A 22,659-nucleotide genomic window follows, 5' to 3' on the forward strand; every position below is an offset into this window, starting at 1 on the left:
ATAGATTAATCAAATCCATCTTATGGGGTTCTGAATGGGCTCAGTTTCAAAAGTGAATATAAGTGTAATATGGCTGGCTACATCACACACTAGATTAAGTGCAATGATCAGGCGTGAGAAACAGAGGCATTTAGTGGCCATGTCAGGTATTTGTCCTACTGTTCTTAACTTCTGTGATGTAACTTTAATGGCTTTAACTTTAATATTCTGCTCCTCCGTTTATGTTTTTAAAATACATAATCATCAAAGCAATCAGACTAAAGGGCCAAGATCTTTCATAATACAGAGCTTCGCTTTAATAATAGATGGCAAGCTTTCACAAGAGAAATACAGCTCTTCCTGGACAGGGCAAGAAAACATGTCATTTGTCCTCTTGTACTGACAGCGTATTAATATAAAAGACAGTAAAAGGCATTATCAACAGTTCCAGAGGGGATAAAGTGCAGATACACAGTCATTTTCACATTGCCCTAATTGTAAAAGTAGTTTATAGGAACCAATGTTGCATTCACTAGCTAATTATGTCATGCTCGCACAGCCACACTGATTGGTATTCACTTATAGAGAGTTTGTTAATAGTTTATGCGGATAGTTCGTGAGTCCTCTTGTAAACATTCGAGAAAAAAAAAAAAAAAAAAAAAAAAACTTGCTCATAATCTAGAGAGAAACACAATACAACACACAACTTGTCCACAGTAACTGTAAGATTAGTAGTGATTACAGAGTAAAGGTTTCCGGAGTCACTACAGTGTGTTACTGAGCAATAATCACTAAAAGTGACTTCAACATGGTTACAGTAAACATTACCACTGTTGATATAAAGGCTCTAAAGGGACTTATGCAGTTTGTCACATACTTCACAATCTCAACTTCAAAATCTCATGACCAGAAAGATGATTCTTTAAAAGGCATGATCCACATGTCGGGTGTAAACACAAGTAGGTTCATTCGCACACAAAAGCATAATGTTATGTGTAAGCTATCATATGAGCTGAGCTGACTACAGTGATTATCTCATACACTCTTAAAGACTCAGTTTTGAACCTGACACAGAAAAAATAGCCTGGTCTAAAGCAACCCTGAAAGCTAGGATGTAATGCAATCCTTTTTTTTTAAAGAATGGATTAAAAGATGTTGGAGTACATTTTCAAAAAATCGATTTTGTTCTATCAAAATGGTAAGAACAAGACTCTATCAAATAACATGAAAGGCTTTCTGAGTATGTTGAACAGCAAGCAAATATGATTTTTTGTAAATAGGCAGTGTGCTAGCTTTTTATTTCTGATTACTGTTAAGAATGTTGAATCTCCTCTAAGGCAAAAAGTAGTGAAAACACCAACATGACCTCGTTTTTCTCTAGTGTTACTCTCTAGTGTAATTGTCACCTTCACTGAGAGAAAGACAGGGATGATAATTAAGCAGTGGAGAATTTGCTTCTCATTATGTGAGCAAGACGACAGGGATTTGTTTTGTCAGGTTTCGTGTTATGTCAGTGCTACTCGCACGCTGGCAATGTCCCTGCAAAGATCAGCCTCTTTTTATGCCAGAAGAAATCATCAGAACCTGAAAGAGAAAACAACATTAGGATTACTGTGAATTAATAATTCATTTGGTATAATCCAAGGGTTATAATCAATAATGTTATGTTCCACTGGGTTAAATGAATTCCCCACAGAGCAAAATGGACGCTGTGCAGTGACCCATTCCAGGTTTCTAGACTGTTCCAAGATAGGCATGCTTAATCACTAGGCTACAATCTGATCAACAAATATCAAGGCACTTGATTCTCTAAAACACTACTAAATCTTGGAAAAGCCAAACCACCGCGTGTCACTGTTGAGTCTCTCAGTTTGAAACTGTCAGATATCCTGTTTGACTCCTCCAGCTCCTCCAAAAGACCAGGGGGTGGAGACAGCTCAGTGTGTTTTAGGCTGGATAAGTGTGTTTGTTGTTCTGTGTTGTACACCATCTTGTGGGTTACGGGTTAAGCTTACTGGAGGAGTTGGATCAGAAGCAGCTTCACTCCCTGGACCTTTGGTTCTGCAGCAAGGAGGGCATCTCATTCCCACATAGCAAATGATAGCAGCATTCCAAACACAAACATTTGGCATCCTATGGTCTCTAGAGTCATGAGTGCTGTTACTGGACAGTGCTTCACCTCATATTTACTACCTGTTAGAAATTGTTAGTATGTAGTTTAAAGGAATCGGTTTTAGACAGAAAGTAGATATCCGAGTCGACAGATATGAGAGGATACGGATGGTTTTCAGGACACAACTTGTCAGAACAGATCAGACTGATGGAGGGATGAGACAGAGGTGGAGAGGGTTAGTCACACACGATGAGTAGGTGAGGGTTAGGTGACATGACTGAGCGAGAGGTAAATTTAAAATACCGTATTGTGTGTGAGACAACCACTTTTATTCCGTTACCGCAGGACCCGGCGGATTCTCTTTATTTTCAGAGGGTATGGCTAGGTAGTCTGTCCTGTAGACAAATGGGTACAAAAAAAGAGGCAAAATCTAAGAGGGTGCAGCTTTACTGCACCATAAAATGTAGGATTTTACTAAAGAGCTACACATCAGTGCAAATATTGAATTAAAAAATGGTGGACATTTCAGGATCTTGTTTCTCCCTTTTTTTCTCCAGCGTCCATGGATATAAAAGAGGAATAGAAAACAGTTATAGAAACACAAACATCAGGCAATGGCAGATGAAGCCTCTCAATAATGGAAAGAAAAGTGCTAGGTGTACAATGGTCTTGGATTGTGTCAAATGGCAGTAGGGAAGGGATAAATATCACAATCTGATTATAACAGATAAGCCTGGAGAGGGTCCAGCAATGTTTCCTGTCTACACTACATAGCTGATTTGATTAGGGTTCACTAATGCACCTAGACCACTGTGGATGGATGCATTAGCTCTGTGTGTGTGTGTGGGCTTGTTTATGTGTGTTCATAATGCAGTTGTCCATGGATTGAAACAGCTCATTACAGTGAATGTACTAGAAAGCCATCGCTAATGCCTGAATATAATAATTAGTTGATTATTAATGCCATTTGCTTTGGTCTTTACTGCTGACTGTATATATTTCATCCATGTTGTGCACTGCACTTGCTATAAACTAACAATTAAACATATTAAACCTATGTTTCTGATAACGTGCCCACTGTAGGGGTTGCATAACTATTCATTTGCATAACCAGCATTTTAAAAAAGTAGTTGACATGTCAACCAGTTGTCTTTTCCATAGTTAAAACAAAAAGTATATTACACTTCATAAGGATATACCCCATTCTTAAAAAATATGAAAAATTTGAAACTGAGACTGCGCAGCATGGAAGCTCCTGTCCATCAACAAAGCCTTGTTTGAAGCTCAATAACGGGCCTTAGGATGGAGGATGCTATGTCTACAGCCGCATCTGGGACTTTTTTCCATCACGTCCAACTCTGGATTGACTTTCAGCTAGCATACATCACTCTAAAACAGCTGAGTGTATAGTGTCATACAACCTGCGGCACTGAATGAACTCTGCTGCACAGGGCTGGTCATGACATAATTCATTCTGTTAGCAAGGATTTTACTTAAATTATATTTAGCTTCAAAGGGCAACAGAAATAACTGGGGAGGAATTCCTTCGGGAGTGGGCAAGATTTAGATTTAAAAAGCCCCGTACAATCCTCTATTAAAAAAAGTCCCACACAATCCTCTATACTTCATACAAAATAATATCAAAGTGATAATGTTCAGTTGAATCAAAAGAAAAAAAAACAGTCCCTTCCCAGCATAGTCTTACACAATGTACAGTTGACTGTAAAACTGTTTTCACCTATTGTGAAACATTTCTAGACTAACAACGCATAACACATTTGGTCTGCTTTCGTTAGCATCTGTCTGCATTTCTTTATTGTCTGCCACCGCCCAACTAGTCAACAGCTCCCCACAGCAGCAAGTCAACTAATCTATGCAGTTCTTAGTCTACACTGTGGTATCAGTGAACCACTCAAACTCAGCCTGTTTGTGACTGGCAGAAAGTTACCTGAAAATTGTATTTAAATGGGTAAGATGTGACAGTGAAAATTTAACGATACACACAATGTGAAATGTAGTATAAATATCTGTATGGTACTATCTTACCATGTTATCCTGATTTAAAATCAGGGTTAGGGATCTCAACGTAAAAGCTAATGTGTTCAGATACACATACAGAAGTTTGGAAAGAAATCCTGGTCTTTGGATACTCACGCACTGTCCTGCACTTGCTCGTCTGATTTGGAGATCTTTCTGTAGCAGTAGATCATCTCAACCAGCAGCCAGAAGGTGAGAAACACCAGCAAAACGTACATCATGATCTCTGAGTACAGTGCTGTGGGATCTTCACTTGCTAACACACACACACAACATAAATTAATACCAGATTAGTGACTTAATAATACAGTGATTGGATAGCTGATTTTAAGCTATAGGGCTAAATGTTGAATGCATTTGAAATGCTTACATAGCTTATTAGATACATCACTTAAAGTGTGGCATGTTTGCCATGAATTCTTTCAGGAAGTGTGTTGCATTAATTATTGTCTTCAACTTCAAGACAGAGAACAAATAAGAAAGGTATGTGAGGGAACAATTATTAACATGATAACAAGAACTACCTGGTGTCATGGACGTGCCACAACATTAGATGTAACTATTTGTGTATAAAATATATGATGAGTCATTCCTTAATAAGTAAAACGCTGTAGTTTAAGAAGAATGAAACACTTTGTGACATGCCGTCATTGGAAAATAATCAACTTTAGGGTGGTAAAAGTAACTCTGCTATACATCTGGCCACATCATACCACGCCATCATTGATTATTTTCCTATAATAGCACACTCTGTCATGTTGTATTCCTTATTTAATACACTGAAGAAACAAAAATAAGCCTGTAAGATCTACTTTAATATTGAAGGCAGTTGGCTGAATCCCAATTTGAGTAAACAGAAGTTATCAGAAGTTATCCATTTAATATGAAGAACCAACTTTAATTGAATTTAATTGAACTTATTTAATAAATTTCATTGAACTGACCTGAATTAAGTAACACAAACATTAATTACTTGCCAATTTGAACATTTTCTTTAGTACTATATGTCCAAAACAACTTGAACAATACTGTCTATGGACAGTATGTGTAGAAGTTAGCAAATATTGTCAAAGAAATATACCATTGTTTTTTTTTTCTGTCAATTGATTTTAAGCAATACCAGTTGTTAAGTTGGGAAGATGCAATCATGGGCAACATAAGCTTGATTGTATATTGTGTTGACTTTAACTCAGGATACCCTAATACATGTTGCGATTCACATGCATACAATCCATGCTCAAATATGCTGTAGAAAATCTCTTTGCAGTATACTGAAACACACGGAGATCAATGATATGACAGATTCATCTCAGTCAAAATGAGCAAGAATTAGGTGCAGAGAGTGGAATAATATGACACCAGACTTCTCAGCTTTATCGTCTTCAGCAGAACAGCAAAAGATGTGCGACAGGCAATGTACACAATTTCTATATGGAATTAAATTAAACAGACATTAGATGTTTAGCTGGGAGACAGAAAAAGTTGAGAACTGTTGGTTTAATGATGCATCACAAGCAGTGCAGTGCATGTGAAAAATAAAACACTTGCTATATTGACCAATAGCTAATAAATTGTAATATATATTTAATATTTAATATACTATCATTATTTTTGTAGATTTGTATGTGATGGCCATGATGGCTCGTGCACTGCACTTAATGACACTGCATGCATGAAATGTGAAAGCTTTGTAGAGTTGTACAGTAAGTTTGGGGTTATAAACTAGTGTATAAAATACAAACAATCCACCACTTCAATACAACATTGTGGCTTTCTATCTGTGTTTAAAACCCTGTGATCAAGACACAGATAGAGATAATGCAATTGTGGTCGAATGAGTCAGTAGAAACAAATATACGTTGTATAAAGTATATTCGAAGTGTCAGATGCTGTGCATTCAGCAATCTCAAGGCAGGCATCCACAGAATAGTATACAAGGCAGAGTCTGTACATTACCCCTTAAAATAGAAAGAGTAGTAACAGCTTGGTTAGATAAAACTCATCCCCTGAAAACAACTGCCTTCCAATAAGCAGTAGGCAGTAAGTAGTAACAAAAACAGAACAAACACACACTATTATTTGAACAAACACAAAGACACAAAAAGGGCAAAGTGAAGCCATATTTAATGAAATGTCTAAACTTATATAGTGACATTAAAATCTTACATTTTGGGGACAAAAACTAAATAGTCAGATTGTCATCATCAGATGGTTAACACCACAGTGGTCAAAACATGGTCATTCTACTAACAAGACTGCAACAGTGTGTGCTCTTCCTTACCTTCCTCTCGCACCACCAGTTCAATCTCAATGGTCTTCTCAATGGAAGGGGTGTATGAGTTGAAGGAAAATTGGCGGTGCACCACACACTCGTACAGGCCGCTGTCATTCAGTGTGACGTTGGTAATGCTGATGGAGACGTCCTGCAGGTCTTTGCTGCCATTCCACAACAGACGGCCCTTCCACGGCCCCTCCCGGTCCTGCGGCTCGCCATCATATAGGTAGATCTAATGGATACAGAGAAGCCTCTCTTAATTAACCCACATGCAAACAGAGTTAATTAATTATCGTAAATCCTATAGAGTTGGGGTAAAATTTGTGAAGGTCCAGCTACATAAAAATCTTTGTTTACAAAGCTCTGTTTAAGCAACTAACATGGCTGAATGGCGACAGCTAGGCCTGTGTGATATAAGGATTTAATCGTCTCTACATGATATTACACTGCCACGATTCCGAGTGATGTTTACTCCGATTATATTATATTACCAGAGCTGCCAACCTTTACATAACTTTGAGATATCACTCAAGAATATGCCAAAAAATTTATTTTTCTCCACAATAAAATGGAAGATGAGCCATTTTATAGCATGAATCTGAAATGATTTGCTCAGGTGTTTTAAACATCTGTATTAAGCAAAAGTAACTGATGCCACCTGGAAGCCCCAGCCCTTCGCCCATCGCAAATGATCTTGGATCTCTGTCGGACTCTAAGGGCTTGTGTTCATTAATATGATTTGATTAATATCAATGTATATACAACTTAACTCTATGTATATACAACCTAACTAATTTAATAATTTAGACAACTATACAGGGATGTCACTAAATATTTTAGCCAAAAATTCCAAAACTTAAAAACAAACAAACAAACAAACAAAAAAACATTTTGACCTATAAAGATTACATAAACCTACCACAAAGTGTCAAATTTAACACTTTACAAATAATGTTATTGTTGATGATATTTAGAAAGCTATGGGGTTTTTTCATGTTTACGGTACAGCAAAAGTATTGGTTATTGATGATTAAATAGTTTATCCCAATTTTTTAAATGGTTAATGGTAAGCAGGGAAAATTTATCATGTCGCACAAGCCTAGCAACAACAGATACTTTTTAATGCTCAACCATTAATGACTAGTTCATGGCTGTAAATAAGACACATCAACTGGAAGTAGTTGTTTTGTTTCACACTGGTGCATTACATTACCACTTTTAACTACAGCCATAGACTTTAAAAGATGAGACATCTGTGTTGCACTTAAAGCAGAGAATAAATAACATACTTTTCTGTCCAATCATCTTTAAATATTGTCATCTCCGACTTATTTTTTCAGTAAGCCATGTTGTTACTTCACTAGTAAGATCAGAAAGCTCTTTCAAGTCTAAAAGCTCTTCCCTTTCTCAGTAAGATGCCTTCAGGTAAATAATTTACATAAATGCTTGTGACTGGCCTTAACAACCTGCACCAGAGGATCTGATACAGAAATCACGATGGTTCATGTAAAAACATATCTACATACAAATACACATAATATATATACACATACTAGTATACATATATATATATATATATATATATATATATTGCTCTGCACTATGGCATCTTTTCATATTCTGACTGGATCTGCTACAGTATTTTTGAGTACTCAGTTTAAGATGCTAAACTACTATGCTGTATCTGCATCCAGACTGTAGTCTGCCATTTGACGACCCCTGTTATAGGGTGTATATATATAATCGTCTTCATTTACCACACCAAAAATCACTGTATATTTCTTTTCAACTGAAGGTCAAAAATCTTTTCACTGTGAATTTCGTGGAAATGTTCATATCTCTAATTTAGATAACAAGTAAATCTGAATCACAAGCAGGGCTTGAAATGAATAAATGCAGGTCAATTCTGGCACCGACAGGAATCTCGTTTACTTCACTAGCCATTTTGCTGAGTAACCTTGAAGTATTCCACATAAAAATGAGCTTGTTACATAGTCTATATTAGTACTGCTTGTTTATATGTCCTTGTCCTACAGTAGCTTAACAAGGCCAAATGTAGAGATGTATAACTGGTGTGAAAAGATGGGACAAATAGGAATGGAAGAGATAGCACTACAGTATGAAAAGAGTAAATTGATGCTTTATTTATTTTTTAAATTTTTTGGCAAGACATTTGGAAAATGATGAGGTCAAAAACACATCATTTGTAACTGCAGGCAGTCATCTGTTTTATGCATTTAGTATACATGTGGTTAACAAAATCAAGCAGGATTCTTTTTTTTTTAAATTGCACACACTCATATACACAGTGTTTTTACAGTGATCAACTCTTAATCACACAAAATATAAGACTAAAGCACTCTTTTGTATTTTATAACTGTAAGATGTGTATAGTTATGTTTGTATGGAAGCTCATTTCTGCCAGGTATGAGAAGATATTACACAGATTTATGTAATCGAGTTATAATAACATGGCTCAACCGTGACATTTTTTTATCTCATAATTGTGAGTTGATATCGCAAAATTGTGATTTTTTTTTATCTTAAAATATCCCACAAGTGCAACTTAGTGCTTCCAGTAATCAAACCACAACAAAACCAAATTATTTACTACGTATTGATCTTATTCAAACAGCGTAGTGGTAGAAGTGGGCTGGGTTAAATTACATGACATGCAGAGCATCTGAATGAATGTTTGATACATTGATATACAACCTTTGCTCGTGACAGAACGTTGATATTCAACATATAGAAGGTGCTGCAGATAAGTTGCATGCAGACGTTTTTTTTTTTTCTGTGAGACTGTGTTGCCCCATAGATGCATGATGAGCTTACCTCCTGGCGGACGGCATCCCGGTCAGGTTTGTAATACCAGTACACCTTAGTCTGAGCACTGATTTCCTCTCTCTTCATACACGAGATGCAGGTGAGCTTCATGCGGCTCCCCAGCACTGCCTCTGTGTCTGAGATTGCGTCCACGCACACTGGTCTGCATTCTCGCACTGGATGCAAGAACAGAGAGTATTAGAAATGATTGGAATGTATTATCAATGCAGGTCTTCTCTCTATATTATTCGACTACATACTCACGTGGTAAATTGTGCAATCCCAGACCATTATGCTGAGACTACTGAGTATACCATGACACATTTATTACATTTGCTCTCAGGCAGTTTAACATTACAGCACTAATGCAACTTATAGCCATAATAAATTAGCCTCTTAAGAATAGTTCACCTTATTGGGCATGCTTTTTTCAGTTCTAAAAAATGAATACGTTTCTAGCCTCATCAAACAGATCAGATCTCACCCTTAAGACCTAATTTTATTCTTTCCTTTGTCAAACTTCTAGCCTTTCTCTGAAAAGCAGGTCAATTAATTCGGATTCAGACAGCTGCTAAGGGAGAACAGGAGCATTCATTATTATTAAGTCTGTATGCCAGAAATAATGAAACTTAATTGAGCTCATCAGCCTTCACAGTGTCTGACCCAAGTCAGACATGCATTTTACACCTGTACCGGACAGTGCGCACACATGTACATTAAAGCACGGTGGAGTACAAGTCACTGTGATGCAGAAATTAAAACACTCTTTAGAGCATTGTGAACACAGTCTCTTGGTCCACTGTTTGAAATAGCAGCCATCTTACATAACCTACAGCCCCGAGCCCAGGCTGCCAAGACGAATGACGTTTTGTTGTTTGGAAGGGTTACACTGATGAATAAAAACCACAGTGGTCCAAGAGCTAAAGCTTTGACTATTTTGCCTGAAGCATCACTATTGATATTTTTAGTGTTTTTGGAGCTGCACTAGTCTGCAAATTTGATCCAAGAATCTGAGGCTGATTAGCAATATGGATAGGTATTGGATCAGATTTGACATATTTCCAATCAGATCCTCCATGACAGGTTTTCTAAATAGAATGAAGACATGTAATATTTATTGAAAATTTCAAGTAGTTTAGTTGCAAAGATTTCCATCTTAAGAACATTTAACAGATTGTAACCCCTTGAACTCTCAGGAGCCGTTGCAAGTTCTAGATTTACATTTTTCACTCTCTAATAACATACATTTTTTATTAGTTTCACTATAGTGACTTAACAGTGTTTTAAGATGTATAACTGAATAATAATACAATAGTCTGAGGGATTAAACACTTTGGCAATTATTTACAGTGGAAAAAAAGTGTATCAAATCAGTATCAGGTATTAGGCAATACTCAAAGCTCTGATAGTGATATCTTATTAAAGATGGAGAAAAATGAGTTTAAGCAGATGTCTGGCAATGAGATAAGAGTTTAAGCCTATGCACAATATGCATCACTGTATTACAATATGTTTTCAATACAGTAGCTCTTTGCAAAGACTTTCATAAAGAAACATTAAAAGTAGATTATGAAAAGTTACTCTGCATCTGAAGCTTGGTTTTTTTTAAGAAGCAATGTATCAGTGTACTGCACACAATATTTCATTACCTGTTTGATAATGACATGTTTATCTTAATTACAGTTCACACTTAAAACAGTGTACAAAGGCTACATGTGCTTTCAGCTTAAATGCTCACTGATGACTTACCAACAAATATGAGCAGCAAAAGAAAATGCCACAGAAGCCTGGTTTGAGTTGTCATGATGCTAATGGCAGGGCGGCGTCCCCTGTTCACCAGCAAACACACCAAGAAACAAACATCACACTGTTGACACTGTTGCAAAAAAAAATAATAAATAAATAAAAATAATAATAAATAAATTTGAAACAAATGACAAAGGACACATGAATCAAACAGGAATCAGGAAATAGGAGTTCTGAAACTGAGTCAGCTTTAACAGAAGACCTTAAATCATAAAGGAGTTTGTCAGGACCACGGACAGCGACTTTCCACTCTCACGTTAGTCAATAATAATAATAATTATGATAAAAATAATAATAATTATAAACAAAAGTGTGCGCGCGCGCCCCACTAGGCTGCGCGAGCTAACAGGTTTCATTCGAATGTTTATGTTTTCGACGCGCCTCTGTTGCTAACTCATCTGACAGCTTACTCAGCTTACTCTAAACTAACGCTTAGGCTAACAGTTTTGGTTTTTAAAATTTATTTTTCTTTTCAAAGGAAAGTTTAAATCATACCGCGAGAGATACACATTACATCCACACCCTCGAAGACAAGCCCCTCCACTCTCTAGAACTGACGCTCCGTTTTTCCGCCGACGTTTTTCATCGTAGTAATGTTCATAAGCAAAGCAACATAGCTGAAAGACTTAGCTAAAAGATAATTCTTCAGAGAAAAATCGCTCCTCTTCGAAAAAAGAGAGCTCTAACGTTTCAGGAAGAGCGACGAAGGACCTCCCTTTCCATCCATTTGAGTACCACAAATTATCCGCTGCCACACTGACGCGCTACTCTCTCTCTCTCTCTCTCTCTCTCTTTCTCTCTCTCTGTGGAAGAACCGCCTGGCTTTGTGTTTTTCCCCGCTATTAGTCTGGTCATGAGTCTCTTTTATCTCAACTGCGCATGCGCAACAGTCTCACACTCCAAGCAGACTGACTCAGTTCCCCGACAGAGGAGAATGTAGAGAGAGTAGTGGGCTAAACATGTTAGTCAATTGCTACAAGTGGACTGGCATCCATTTTACCTCCATGCATGATCTTTACATGGAAATTTGACCTGATACGAACTGTGGAGTAAAACTGGAAGATTACGCCGTCAATACCATTTTGCATATATTTGGCTTTTATTATTAGGTGATCATACAGCACACTTTTTGTTTTCCACAGAACAATCCTCAGTGCTGAATTAGCATTTGTTTATTCATAAATTTTCAGAAAGGCATCAGATCTGATCGGGTCTGGGGCCTTTCTCAGGAACACTAGATGCAAGGTGGAATGCACGCCATCTGATTAGGACGCCAGTTCATCGCAGGTCACTGAGTTAACACCTAGTGATTCATTTGTGTCCAGCTGGAATTACACTTACGCAGTTCCCAATTTTCAGGAGTTTTCAGGAATGAGTGTTTTTTTTACTTTCTTGTAGACAAGAAATTTCTTGTAGACAAGAAAGTAGCACACAGTCAGATATGAAGCTTGTTGTACAAAGCAAGGCCACGTTCATTAACACAGGAATGTAGTTGAACAAAGCAGACTGAATGAGTCACATTTACTGAGTTCATTCATGCATCCTCATTAAATGCTTTACCCTGGTCAGGGTCGATGCAATTTAAATTACTAGTTTGTTTATATTTTGTTAAATAGCACAAACCAAGTCCATTAGTAAATATAAGTATATAGAAGTATATAATCAAATGATGCTTAAGGAATAAAACTTGATAGTTGTATACCGATATGGGACAATAATCAGTGAAGAGTGTGATATGGCCTGACATGAAGTGAGTCATGCTGCTACCCCGAAATCGGTTATTTTCCTATAACAGTGCATCCCAAATTGTTTTATTCCTCTTATACTGCAGCAGTTTCCAGGAATAATAATAATGTCTTAAAAGGAGTTGCTGTTATCCCAAAGTAATCAATACTTTTTGACCAATCAGATTCAAGAATTCAACAATTCAACAAAGAATTCTGTGCAAAAATATAAAAGCTAGCTGCAGGAGTGGGATAAAAAAAAAAAACTCAGGGGTGCATTGATGCTATTTTTTTCAGACTGAGTGTGAGCATATATTTGGTACTCATAAGTATCAGTACTGATACTCAAATGAGTAACCTATTTAGTATTAAGCAATCAGGGTCATCATGGAACATTTTATTGAGCTTGGTTTTGGTTTATGTTGAAAGCCAGTGCAAGGTGAGGTGAATTTTACCTCGACCAATGCCGAGCGTAGACCCTGGCAAGAGATGGGAAAGTAAGCATGTATGTCTCAGTGCTCAGTGCTCGCGGAAGTGAAGTTCGCTCACATTCACACTTGCATCACTACTCCATGCTTGCAAATGCCTTTGTGTGTACACAGTTCATGGCACTTTGCATTCATTTTTAATGACCATGCTCACTGATACTGCTGTGTGAGGTCAAGTCAGCCGCTCTCAAGCTCTCTAGTAAAGATATTGTTTAAATGAAATGAAGATGTTTTATTAGGTTACTTGTATTGTAGGAAGTTGCTGTAATACCTATTGTTAACATGAACGTACACTAGCCTTATGTCACATCAAATGTAGGTATCATAGCATTTTTTACGAGTACTAGTGAATGAGCAATAAATGTATTACAATCAGTAACTGGATACCTAAAATGTGACCTGTAAGGTAAAATGGCCAATAACTGCATTGTCTGAATATGCTTTTCATTATAATGTCTAGTTTCTCACAAAACACACTTATAAGTACACATAGATTTTAAATGTGTAGTCTTGGTTCCCTGATATCATAGGGATTATGCAACAGGGTAAATAGAGCATGTTGAGTCAGAGCACACACGTTAATCACAGACCAGTGAAGCACTCATGGGCATCGATAGCTTTGCATGACAGTTTGCATACACTAGTATACAGATCAGTGAAGCACTCATGGGCATCTATAGCTTTGCATGACAGTTTGCATATTCAGCATCCACATCATTCACGCTCTGATAAACAATATCAAGTCCCAGAACATAACAACAGTGGTTCATCTACAGCATTTATGGCTAGGCTTCAGTCATTTTGTTCTAGAACAGAGGTTCATTTTTCCAGTGTTCAAACCCACGCACATCTCTTAACCAAGGAGAGGCTGGAAAATCAGCTTCACTGCAATCACAGCAATTATTTCATGAGTCACGCTGAGTGCAACAGTATGTGCCTTGAAATAGTACCCAGACTGAGTTTAGAGGATAGTGGAAACTGGGAAAAAAAGTGTGATATAGTTCTCTTATCTGTATGCGCAATCATTTTAATAATTTTATACCATACCAGTGTTGAATTCTCGAATCTGATTGGGTTGAAGGTGTTTTATTTTCTATAACAGCAGTTCAGACAGTAGTGCCTGCTGTAAGGCAAATATCAGGTTTATATTATATTAGTTCCCTCTTTCTAATACATTAGCATTATAATAGAAACGGCTAATTCACAGGGACTCATATGGCAGATGCTCAGCATAATCTAAGTATAATAATAAATGGATTAAAAACATATTAAACCCCTAAAAACATGTTAAAGAAAAACCTATAACCTATAACCTATAAACCTATAACTTAAAATTCTTAAAATTTCCATGACAGGTAAAGACAGAAGATGTAGTGCTTTTTTCTCAGTAACAAGCTGCAATTTTACATTAAATGTAATTATAATGGATAAAAAAGTATATATCATTCTTTAATAAATGAAAAACTGCAATCATTGGTAAATTTCTGTGGTATAAGATGAATTAAACACTTCAGGACATGCTGTTATAGGAAAATAATGAATTTCAGGGCCATATCACAACACCCCGTCATTGATTATTTTCCTACAACAGCACTCCCTGTCATGTTTTAATCTTCAGTTATCATTTTGTAATGTGTGTAAATCAGATTGTTGGATGTCATGAATTTACAGGTCCAACTCTTGGTGTTAAAATCTGAGGTTGAGGATTGATAAAATCCACCATTATTTAAAGGTCAGCAATCAACTATTGGCCTTTTCATACATACCCACTTTATAGTGGAAGACAATATCCTTTAGATTGCTCTTCTTTCAATGGATTAGACAGATTCATCTTTATTTATTCTTATAGTGGTCCGGATGATTTGACAGATCAATTTCCTCCCTGGGATTGTTTTTACGGTTAAAATGTATTCTTCTTCTGCCTCATATGAATAAATAAATAGATTCTGAGCTTGAACAAAGGTTTATTGTTAATTTTACTCCATATACGGCAAAACTTTTATTTTAACCAATACTCACACCAGCATATTGCCAGTTTATTGCACTATAAAATTGTTGTATTGAGAGATTGTATGCTGTCTAATATAGAGTTTCCTGGTATAGACATTGTTAATGCAGTGTAATAGCATTAGCACTGGTGTGCTCCTGAGGGAGCAAATTGCTGGCAACCGCCTGAGACTCAGCCCAGGCTAAAAATGGCAGTCCTGGTGGTTGCCATATCCACAAGATAGGGAAACCATGGTAACAGTGATGCAAAATGACAGCATGCTCTGAGCAGCCCAGAGTAGTGCACTCACATAGGAGCAAAGCATGGAACTCTGCTATTCTACTTATTAGCCTAAACGCTCTATTAATATCAATATACTGTGTGGGACAAGACAACTATTTACAAGCAAACACTTTGATCAATGCAGAGGATGTGAATTTTCCACTTTTATTACTATATCTATATTTTTACTATTATAATATGAAATCATATCATAAATCATGTAAATAATGCTTGTTGTATATACTGAACTTACTAATAAACAGTATAAATTTAAATAAAATGTCCACATTTACTAATGAAATATAATAAGCCCTTATTATTTTTTTTCTCTCTGTGAGTAGTCATGCATGCTTTAAGTTCCCTTAGGCCTGTTACTCAACACACAAGAGCACGCTACAGCTCAGCTGTGTGTTTCAGCTGTCTGGCTAGTACTGAAAAGTTCTCCCAAATAACCCAGAGCTATTCAGTTGCAGTTAATACACACTATCTCTCACTGACGTGTGTGTAATATTCAGCTTTCCGATCAAGTTCCAGTATCCAAATAATTTCAAATTACTCACACGCTAAGATTCGGAATTAACTTGTCTCCCCATTGGATAGTGGTCATGTGACAGTAATGAAAAATCACCCCGGGCTCTCTATGCTTCCTTGCCTAACCTGCACTTTGGTCTTTTACTCATTAAATAGGTTGACAAGGCAGCTTCATCAGAGAGACTGCAATGTTTATTACAGTGCTTCATGGTGGTAAGTGCTCTTCCATATGCTCTAGGAAAAACATTTCATTTAGAGTAAAGGCAATATATAAATAATTTATGGTTTTATGGGCAATTCACAGACAACCAAAGGAGTCTGTTCAACACTCAGTGTAAAATAGTAGTCCTTTTAGACTGGATCAAAGTGAAGTGTGGATGTGAACATGAAGGTAGGTGTAGTGGGCATGTTAATGTTCTCATAAGGTTGCTAGATTTAACCCTTATCTCCTTATTTACCTGTTATTGTTCTGTCCTGGCTGTGTAGGCTAATGACATACATGAGATTTGTGTTCTACCCCAATGTGTTGATATTGTTGTTATCTTTGCCAGCTGAGATAGATTTGGCAAATTTGGATGGTCAGGTGATGAATCTGCCTCATCACCAATCTGCAGTTGCTTCAGATGTTCTAGGCCAGAGGGAGGAATATATTCTCATCAGCATAAACCGTAAGCAAATGGAAAATCTTTACAAAGAGATATTACCATGTACTACATTCACACTCACGTCTGGTCTTTGTTAGTCTCGCAGGGCCAGATGTAATCTATACTGAGAATGCCTGTCTGGAGACACAATGCCTTGTGAAGGTGGAGGTCAACGTAGGGGCAGCAATTAAAAAAAAAAAAAGCACCCTTGTTAACATTGTCTACACTGTAATAAATTGCTGTAAATTTTACAGTCAGTTACTGGCAATTTGGGTTGCCAGTAAAGTACTGTAAAATTTACAGTAAACAACTGCAAAATATATTTATAGTAAAGTACTGTAATATATTTATGGTGTATAAAATGACACATAACCCAGCACACTTGCTCAATTGGCTGATGCAGGATACAACTGAGTTGAAGGTTATGAGTCTTGCCCAACCATGACACCTTTACAGTACTGGGATTTGAACGCACAAACCTCTGAGCTGTGACTCAAAGCCTTAACCACTGAGCCACCACAACTACACCACAACACCACCGCAACTACCTTGCACTGATTCGGCTGCTTCTAACACTACTAAAAGATTGCAATGAATCAGTCCACTCTAGTTGTGCTAGCTGTGGTAGCTCAGTGTTTACAGCTTTGAGTTGCAGATAAGAAGGTCATGTGTTCAAATCCCAGCACCACCAAACTGCCTTGAATGGATCCTTGAGCAAGATCCTTCAGCTCAGCTGTATCCTGCATCAACATAGCTACTGGGCTATGTGATATTTTATACTATGTATGATATAACAGTACTTTACTGTAAATATGTTTTACAGCTGCTTACTGTAAATTTTACAATACTTTATTGGCATCCCAGGTTGCCAGTAAATGACTGTAAAATCTACAGTAATTTTTTTACAGTGTAACCAACAGCAAGCATACAGTATGGCTATAAACCAGGATGTTTGAAAAGATGCCAAATAACACACCGTTTAAACATGCATCAGTAGTCACGTTTACATGGACACTTTTTGTTTCAATCGGAATGAAATTAATCAGATCGCAGTGTTTACAAGAACGCTGAATAAAGTAATCGGGCTGATATGTGCGTTTACATGACAGAATCGGATTTGATCTTCTGACATGTGCACAGTGCATGAATACACGTTTCCCGCCGTTCCAACATGCAGACACTAGCAGCCACTCTCTTGCCATTGCTTCTTTTTTTCGTTTTAAAAAGCAGTATTTGTCTGCTTTTTATCACTGTGTGTATTTATCAAGCAATTAAAATGCCCCTTCCCGAGCCCAGAACAAGGCATCTGTGGATGAGGGTCGGAAGCAAGGACCAGTGGTACAACGTCGTCTTGCACCACTTCACAGACGAGGAGTGGAAGGAGAATTTTAGGATGACACGACAGTTATTTATGACACTATGCTCAATGGTGGAGGGGTACATGGCACCTGGTGAGGCTACGGTCAGAGCCCCAATACTGCTGACAATGCGAGTCGCAATTGTACTGTATAAACTTGGCAGCTGTGCAGAATACCGTGTGATCTCCAATCAATTTGGCGTCCATAAGAGCAAGGTCAAGAAATTCGTTTACATGTTCTGTAAGGGCATGGTGAGAGGGCTGAAGCAGCTGTCAGTCAGCCATGCGTCATACGTCATTACGTGATTTGTACGTCATTGCACATGAGCAGAACTATCTGGTTTCATTTTCAACCCGATGAAGTGTTTACATGTCCTCTCCATCGGATTAGAAAAGGTTTAAACTACCCCTTACGATCCGAATGAAATTTTAATCGGTTTTGGCCAATTCATTCCGATTGACGTGTTTACATGCGACTTTTTAAATTTGATTGTGCTTCTAGTCCAGTTACTATCAGATTATTAGTGTCCATGTAAACGGAGCTAGTGTGTTGTGTGTAGAGAACAAATTACGTGTAGTGTTGGGGAAGCTACTTTGCAATTGTAACTTGTCAAGCTACAAGCTACACATGATTTAAAATAACTAAACTACAGCCTACTACTGATAAAGTAGCTACTTACATTACAAGCTACTAAAGAAAAACTAACTACACTGAAGCTACTTTACCAAACAGAAACATCAACTGACATTTTCATTTTATTATGCAGTTAATTTATTACACAAAAAATTACATGCTTTTTATAAGATCAAAAAACTTTGTTGTTATTTGTAAACTACTCTTAATAATAAAAAAAAGAAGTATTACATAAATTGCTTAAAATAACAACCATCAAGAACAGAGAAGACCCACTCCACTACTTGGGGTTCAGGTTATTTCAGGAAATATCTAGCTAGCTAGTTTTGTCCTGCCATGCTGCTACCTGGGAAAAAAGTAGCTTGTTACTGGAAAAGCACCATTATTTAGAAAACAGCTCCCCTACTGCCACACTATTAAGATATGAGGTTAAGCTAGTAGCATCACTACTTGTAGCTAGCTACTCCCCAACACTGAAGTACAGACAAATATTATCTTTTAAAAAGCAAAAGTGGTTCAGTTAAACATTGATTATGAAGACGTCACTTGCACTAGATGATATTAAAATTGTGTGAACTACAGGAAAAGCTTGTGAGTGTAGCTTTGTTTTCACCACAAGTCACTGCTTTGAAAGACTGTCCAAAAGTGTGTTCTTGTTAGAGATCACATCTGGCCCCACAAGACATGGGCTTTGTTAATAAGTATGTGTGGTTAATATATTATTTTGCTCTCTCTCAAGGGACCAGTGATCCATCAAACCCAGTACACACTTCATTGCTTCATAACTATGACCTGCATGATCCTCAGGGCCTAGGTAAGTGATACGGTTGATATAATGATTCAGTATTTTTTCAGTACATCGATTCCTGTTTTGACAGTGTTTCATTCCTATAGCTACATTACGAGAGGAAAAAACTGAAAAGAATCCATGTGCATCTGCAGAAGCAAACAAGTTGAGCAGAAGCTTGACCTCATCACTATCCATTGAGAGTAAGCTCTTCACTCTAATGCTCATAGTTCAACCAATTCAAATGACACCTCTACAAACGTTACTTACAGTCAGCTTCTGTACATATTATTATCATGGGCTCTACTATAAAATGTGCTATATTTTCATCTGTTGTAGGCCAACCAAGACCCTACAAACAAATACGCTTCTCAAGTGCATCAACCTTTCAAACATACCCTGTGTAAAAAACAAATTGTATTATTCTTGCAAGAATTGTTCCTTTTAGGCCAGTGTATGAGCCGCAGAATGTAAATTCACATATACTATTTATAGTTAGTACTAATAATTTCATAGTTAGTACCAGCCAAAAATCTGAGGGTATTATGGGCACTGAAGCTCCTGACCTGTACATGATTATATTCATTGCTCTGCTGCCACATGGTTGGCTGATTAGATAACTGAATGAATGAATGCAGCTGTACATGTGTTCCTAATAAAGTGGATGGTGAGTGTAGATTATTATAATAATTTGGCACAGGACTAGGGGTGTGTTTAATTTCAAGCAGTGAAAGCAAGCATATAGCGCTAAGGAAGAGATATAAAGGGATTTGGTAGCATTTCAAGATTACTACATGATTACAGCATAAGACACCTCTGCAAACCTCTTTTATTGATGATCTTCCATAATTTTAAGAATATCTTTAATTGAGATCTTATAACACTAGGTTTAGAGGTTCTGAAACGTGAACAGCCAGTGACACTTAAAAAAAATCCATGGGCTCATTCAGCACAGATTTATTTTGTGAAAAGAATCCAAATATTCAAATATTAGGATTATTATTTAAATATGATGCACAATAATATTTTGGATATTTGTTAGAGCCAGAGAGCTTTTTATTGCTGAAATGATACACTCACGGAAAACATTTTAATTAAAATTGTTATTAGTTTGATTATTTATAGGTATTTATAGGTGGATTAAACCCATTCTTTACTGAGAACCAAGGCTTTAAAATTATTGGAGCACAAACAAATGCATAAATCTTACAAGCTTTATCTTCTAATGCACTTGGACACATCACATTCACTGTATGCTCTTAGGTTTTCTTTTACATTACTATTAAGTTATTATTTGACCGCTTAATGCCTCAAAATCAATACGATTCATGTACATTATGAATAACAAATGATAACACTTACTTGGTAAGGGCTCCTCCTAACTGATATATTACTCTTCCATCTCGTCTACTACTTTAAAATTCATGCAACACAACACTAGTCTCTAACAAACCATTAACTTCCAGAGCAAACACAGTCCCCTCGCAGAACAGGATCAGTGTGTTTAAGGTTATTCAAGCCCACTCTGTCAGGTATTGCAGCTGTCCATGTGTAATAGAGAGAGCCAGGACAGAAATAAGTATAATAACAAGCAGCCCTCCACCCCTGCTCTGGAAATACAGCCTGACAACCTGTTGACAAAAATATAAATGACTGCATCTCAATACAGTGAGAACAAAGGCACAACACCAGACGTGACATTCGCCACTGCAGCAGTAGGAGCAGCTGAAAGGTATGCTGAGTGTCACAGTCACACTTCTTTGAATTAATCTAAGCGATAGGACTGAGACAGAATGCAGCCAGGACAACTTAACAGTGTATCAGCACAGATAGAGAATGAAAAAATACTCCATCTGGCCCTTCCCAATCTGTTCACAGTCTGTCCTGGAGGAATACTTGCCTTGCTCTGCCAGGCTCTGGGGATGAGCTTACTGAGTGCATTGATGACATGACACAGATAAAGCATCAATCTGCAATCTGAGTCCTGTCAATCCTAGACTTTCAATTTCAAAATAAGCCTTATCATTCTGAACTAATAAATTGTTGGTTGAATGTTGCTTTGAATACTATGTCGTTAGATATAGGACTATTTAAAGCAAGCATCATCTGTTCTTTTATTTCACGTGAACGTGTTGATTAAATGCAACACAAGAACCACAGGGGATTGAACGCTGACCCACAAACAAAATCAGAAGCAAGTTTTGAATCGTCAGGCCTTGTTTTCCTCAAGAGACAAGTCCAAGTTTTCATTATTAATATCGAGACCTAATTAAGTAAATACAAATTTGATTGTGGACAATTTTGGATCAGCTGTGAAATGTAGGAGCTGTGGAATTAAAAGGAATTAAACATAAAGCCAGGAAATCAGTAAACCTTTTCTATGAGGTTACAGTACATAAGTCAAAAGGTACATCTACAGTAAATCCAGTTAACTGCAGTTATTTTTCCAAATACATTAATATAGATTAATCAGTATTCATTTGGTTAGGCCTCGGCGCTCTCACCGCTGCGGCCCGGGTTTGATTCTCGGCCAGGGAATCGCACAAGACAGTACACTCCCAGTGCCAGTCCCAAGCCCAGATAAAATTGGGGAGGGTTGCATCAGGAAGGGCAAAAAAAAAAAACTGTGCCAAATCAAATAGGTGGACCAATGAAGCATACAAAAGAACATATAGTTCGATATAGTAAAGCTTTGATATTATATATATATATTAAATATTACAACTTAAAAACTACCCATATGTAGCTGATTTCCAGAAATTGTAAACAAATAACAGAAACACATCCTCAGTTTGAGAAACGCAAAAATACATAAATATTTACTGAACTACCTAAAATCAGTGACCTAAATGTCAGGTCGATGCTTGCATTCCTCACTCTTATAACTACACTTCTGTTCCTATGGGTTCGTTCTTTTCTGCCTCTAACATACTTTGTCACCTCAACTTCAGCATTCATTAATTCAGTATTCCACCAACCTGATGTGGAAATGTTTTTATTTACTTTCCAAGTCAAGTCAAGAGAGTTTTTATTGTCGTTCCTCTATATAGCTTGTATACATTGGAATTAAATGTTGTTTCTTCAGGACCATGGTGCAACACAGAACAGTACACAAAACTACATAAAGTGCAAATACACAACAGGGTCATATGAGTGCAAGACAATAAATACACAGAACAGGATAATAAA

The 22,659-nt window shown here is 37.1% G+C and overlaps 1 protein-coding gene across 5 annotated transcripts; it reads right to left on the bottom strand.

The window, feature by feature from the left end:
• Positions 1–273: 273 nt before the first annotated feature.
• On the bottom strand, positions 274–21,081 carry scn3b (sodium channel, voltage-gated, type III, beta). Of its 5 annotated transcripts, none has more exons than XM_026924270.3 (7): positions 20,833–21,081; positions 10,980–11,059; positions 9,240–9,406; positions 6,411–6,636; positions 4,247–4,385; positions 2,396–2,487; positions 274–1,563 (listed from the first exon to the last, which is right to left on the bottom strand). In XM_026924270.3, exons 2-6 carry the CDS (start codon positions 11,032–11,034, stop codon positions 2,421–2,423), a joined length of 654 nt encoding a protein of 217 aa, XP_026780071.1. In that variant the 5' UTR covers positions 11,035–11,059; positions 20,833–21,081; the 3' UTR covers positions 274–1,563; positions 2,396–2,420. The 5 variants fall into 5 exon arrangements, with proteins under 5 accessions (XP_026780071.1, XP_026780070.1, XP_026780069.1 ...); XM_026924269.3 differs by having other exon boundaries at positions 10,980–11,106; XM_026924268.3 differs by lacking the exon at positions 20,833–21,081 and adding an exon at positions 11,532–12,124 and having other exon boundaries at positions 10,980–11,106.
• Positions 21,082–22,659: the final 1,578 nt, after the last annotated feature.

Source organism: Pangasianodon hypophthalmus, chromosome 14 (assembly GCF_027358585.1).
Source record: "Pangasianodon hypophthalmus isolate fPanHyp1 chromosome 14, fPanHyp1.pri, whole genome shotgun sequence".
In the NCBI taxonomy this organism is placed as follows: domain Eukaryota; kingdom Metazoa; phylum Chordata; class Actinopteri; order Siluriformes; family Pangasiidae; genus Pangasianodon; species Pangasianodon hypophthalmus.